The sequence below is a fragment of the Cynoglossus semilaevis genome, chromosome Z (assembly GCF_000523025.1).
Source record: "Cynoglossus semilaevis isolate Cse_v1.0 chromosome Z, Cse_v1.0, whole genome shotgun sequence".
NCBI lineage: Eukaryota > Metazoa > Chordata > Actinopteri > Pleuronectiformes > Cynoglossidae > Cynoglossus > Cynoglossus semilaevis.
In genome coordinates this window covers 2904263-2908509 of record NC_024328.1, presented here as the reverse complement: position 1 = coordinate 2908509, position 4247 = coordinate 2904263, and the positions used below count along the sequence as shown (strand labels likewise).

The 4247-nt window shown below is 36.6% G+C and overlaps 1 protein-coding gene across 2 annotated transcripts in view; it reads right to left on the bottom strand.

The window, feature by feature from the left end:
• Window positions 1–864: 864 nt before the first annotated feature.
• zmat4a (zinc finger, matrin-type 4a) overlaps window positions 865–4247 on the bottom strand; it is a 92475-nt gene continuing 89092 nt past the window's right edge. For both annotated transcript variants that reach the window (XM_025053374.1, XM_025053375.1), the window contains one exon: window positions 865–3698. In XM_025053374.1, coding sequence (XP_024909142.1) covers window positions 3671–3698 — 28 coding nt within the window. In that variant the 3' untranslated portion in view covers window positions 865–3670. The remainder of the gene's footprint in view (window positions 3699–4247) is intronic.

Below are 4247 nucleotides of genomic sequence, written 5' to 3'. Positions count from 1 at the left end.
TGTTTTTTGCCTGGATCCAGCAGTATGTGGGGAACGACTGTTGAAGGTCACTGCTCCTCCACGTGCTTCTTTATACAGAGATTGATGTAGGGTGTATTTACATTCTATTATTCTAATTTTTTAGAAAGAGCAAATTAATGAATCTCGGTTCTTGATGAGCTGTCGTTTTTCTACAAAGATTAATTTGAATAATCTGTCACCGTGGGTCAGGTCACATAGCGCCCAGCTCTGCTGCAAGATAAGGAGAAGAAAAAGCTCAGCACAGAAGCTTGAGCAACCTCGCTAATATGACTCTTTCAATCACTCCTTTTAGGTAAAGATTTACGTAAATGTTGACTAAAAGATAAAGATAAGATGCGGCTAAGTCCAGGCTTCTTTTCTGCACTAACATTACTCAATTTTTCAAGTTTATATATTTTGCTTTATTTTGCTTTATTTTGTTTATTTTTAAATTACTTTATAGCTACCTTTTAGCTATTTCAAGGGAAACTTTTAGCTGAAGCTTTTACTTTTTGCTTATTTGTCAGCAAATTTATTCTATTTTCACCTTTAGGATGACAGAGCAAAAGTGCGAGGTATTTAATGACTTTGAGGTAGTTTACCTCATTAGCAGTCCAACCAACGAATGTAAACAATGCCGTCTTCCGCGTACAACATATGACGTATTAGTCCGCTCTGCTCACCTACTAGTTTACATGTGAAATGAGAGAAGGAACAAGAGAGATGGTGATGGAAACACTGTAGGTCAAAGATCGTAAACTGAAGACCCCCCATACATGTATTCACACTGTGGGTCATGTTCTGGTCAACCAAAAACAAAAGATCATTTGGCCGGACCAACTGTTTTGTATCTATTCTCTGTGTAAGAAATTTGTCAAGTGGTTTTCTGTAGTTCTCCAAACTTTACTGAAGCGTTACCACAAATGTGCTTGAAGCTTATATAGAACCTGCAGACAAACATACGGGTGACAAAGTGAAAAAGTACGACGCAGCAAAGTTGAAGTGGTTGCAAGTGTCTTTATTGCACGTCTCAGACAGATCAGAGCACATAACCTGGAGCACAAAGAGACAGAAGGGTTTTCATCTATGAGAGGTGGATTTCCTGTGATGATGGAAAAATGATTGATCCAGAGGGAAAAGTACCAAGGGACAGGGATGTTCTCATTTGGGCTGAGCAAAGCAATTCCAGCGTGCACATTTTATTTGTAGTCATAAAAAACAAATTGTTATAAATTATTCTCTATAGTCCTTGTGTTGGTGGCTAATGTTTACATCAACCAAAAATGTTTTTATTTGAAGTCTATTGCTGCTGCTGCAAAAAACCCACCAAACAACTAAAAACACTTTAAATAAAGCTTACATTTAAAAACACACAGCTGTGTCGTAGATACAGCACTGAGAAATGACTTTAGAGAAGAAAACACTTACAGGGAGCAGTTACAAATGTTTCTATTCCACAACAATAAAATATACAGAATGTGTAGAAGTTTGTCATCCAAGTCTTATTTATACAACACTGGCTTTAAAGTCGACATCTTTAATTTTATTTACTGTGACATGTAAGAATCCAAAATGCTACATTAGCCTTGAATAAAATGTATTTACTGTATATTCTATATACAACCCCAGTCAGTAGCTTTAGAACACAGATTTACCTGCTGTGTAATGGTCTCAGTGCAGAACAAAGTGAAATTCAAATCTAATGTAAACTTTAGCTTCCTTCAGCAGCACCACACACTGGTAGGGTTTGATTTCTTATATTTTTACACTAAAAAATGTTTCTTGGAAAAGTTTTCACAAAAACCACTGCAGAGGTTTGTAAAAAAAAAAAAAAAGAAGAAGAAAGAATAGCGAAGAAAAGCTGAGTTTGCAGGTTGTTTTCCTTTTACTTACTGTGCACTTCATCCTCCCAGCTGCTCCAGGGGTTTAGGTGTGGAACCTGTGCTGCTCCACATCTACATCTGCAGCTGTTTTTTTTATTTTGAATATTCTGGTTCATTATCCTGTCTGATGGGATCACACTGTGGTCTGTTTGCTAATTTTCTCGTACTCCTGTAGTACTGTGTTTTAAAATTATGGAACAAAGAGCATTTTATCACGGTCAAATTTACTTTTCTCTGCTTGTTTTTGTTTCTGCTCATTTATGGTGCACTGGTTAGGACAGAGCGAAAGACAGTGTTTTTAGTAGTACTAGTAGTAGTAGTGATGGTAGTATTCAACGTAGTTAATGGGTGAAAATGTTAAGCACCAGATGATTTAAAAGAAGGACATGAGAAGAAACTACATGTATCTTATGTAGTTTTTTCTCATGTCCTTCTTTTAAATCATACTACTGGGATCTTTCAAAGCAAATTTAAAAACAAGCAAATTAAAACATAAGGCTAAAAAATTATTACAATAATGTCTGGTGCAGTTAAAACTGAAAAACCTTTTACTTATGTGGTTTCACTTACTGTATGTAAAACTAAATGCACAACAAGAAATCCCATCTTCCTCTTACTTATCTGCCAACAGCACTGTAAGGGTGTGTTTGGTTTCAGATTAAAATATCATGCTAAAAGTATGTTGTTGTTTTTTTCTTTAAACAATAGCATTAGCTACTTAATAGGGACTTGATATAGACATGTTAGTTTGAGACTAAAACTGAGATGCCATGGCGCGGGGTGACTTTACTTCACCCACTCTTATAATGCAATTTAAGACTAAAACTGATGAGTGTGAAGATAAACTTGTTGTAACAATTTATTGTCTGCTTTACTTCCATCTTCCCTTTTTATAACCTGTTTGATCATTTGTGTTTATTACCCCATTAGACTTCTTTTGGTGATCCTACCACAGTCTGACATAAATTGTGTAAGTCATTACCCACAGGAATGATGATCAAAGCAGTAAAAAATAAAAGCTCAGCTGCAGTAAACTACAATTGTTCCCTAAAAGTTTGGGGAAAAAAGTTTTTTCTCCATCTGTTCCTGTAAGAATGCATTAAATTAGTTCTGTGGGTCTTAAAAAAAACGACCACAGTTCATTAGAAATAGAAAAAAAAAATCTTTAGAACATCTGTACAGCAAGAAACCAGACAGTTCGTCCAGTTAAACCATTTGACAACAGACCGAGGGGACAACAGACGGAGTGAACCCACCATACTCTACAATGTTCAGGGCTGTAGTAGACTGTATAACTACTTTTACAATCTCAAATAAATATAGCGTTCGAATCTGAAACAAAAATACAGTTAAAAACAACCCCCTCATATTCTGCAATCTAAATTCCACTGGCGGCTCCTAGCACTCAGTGGAATATTGTTTAGTATAATGTAGTCCATGCATCATAAGAGAGAAAGGCCACCGTGTTCCTGAACTGTGGTCCACAGTGAGTGGATCAGAAGCACAGGACACAGCCAGAATAGAATGTTAGGATGTTTTAGAAAGTTTTTTAAATGAGCAAAGAGAAAGAGAGAGAGAAACAAACAGAAAGAGGATAAAAATTGCCTGCCTCAAAAAAAGGATTGATAGAGGAAAGAAGGTTGCAAAAGAGGGTGGGAAATGGAGGGAGAGACAAACAGCAATATTTGGATGAGGCAGAAGAAGAAGCAGCAGGGCAAGCTGATCACAGCTTGTCTGACATCAATCCAGGTGGTTTTGTTTTGTAGAGTTTTATTTTTGTCTGACGTTCACTGGACACATATCTGATTCTTCAGGCTGTTGAAGAAAAACAGAAGAAAAACATGGAAAATTATCATTCCCATTAGATTCACATTACATTTCAGAAAGAAAGCTTAATAGTGGAGTTGTGAAAAAGTGCCATTAAATGACAAAAAAGATGTCTAACAAGTCAGATATGAAGATAGCCTTTAGCTAAGCTTAGCTTGTAAATACTTTGTACATACTTTATACTATGCATTCTCGCTGAGAACTAGTCACACTTTCTTTTCCCTTCATTTACTCTTCTTTTTTTTCTTTCGATTTTGTCCCTTTTTCAGACCACAAACTACAATTCCTCCCATGGCACTTTGTCATATGCCTTTTCTTCTTCTTTCTTTTTCTTTCGGCTTTGTCTTTTTCAGGGGTTGCCACAGCAGATCATTGATTTCCATCTCTCTCTGTTCTCTGCATCTTCTACTCTGACTCCAACTATCTCCATGTCCTCCCTCACTGCATCCATATATCTCCTCTTTGGCCTTCCTCTTTGTCTCCTACCTGGTAGCTCCATCTCTAACATTCTTCTACCAATGTATCCACTGTCCCTCC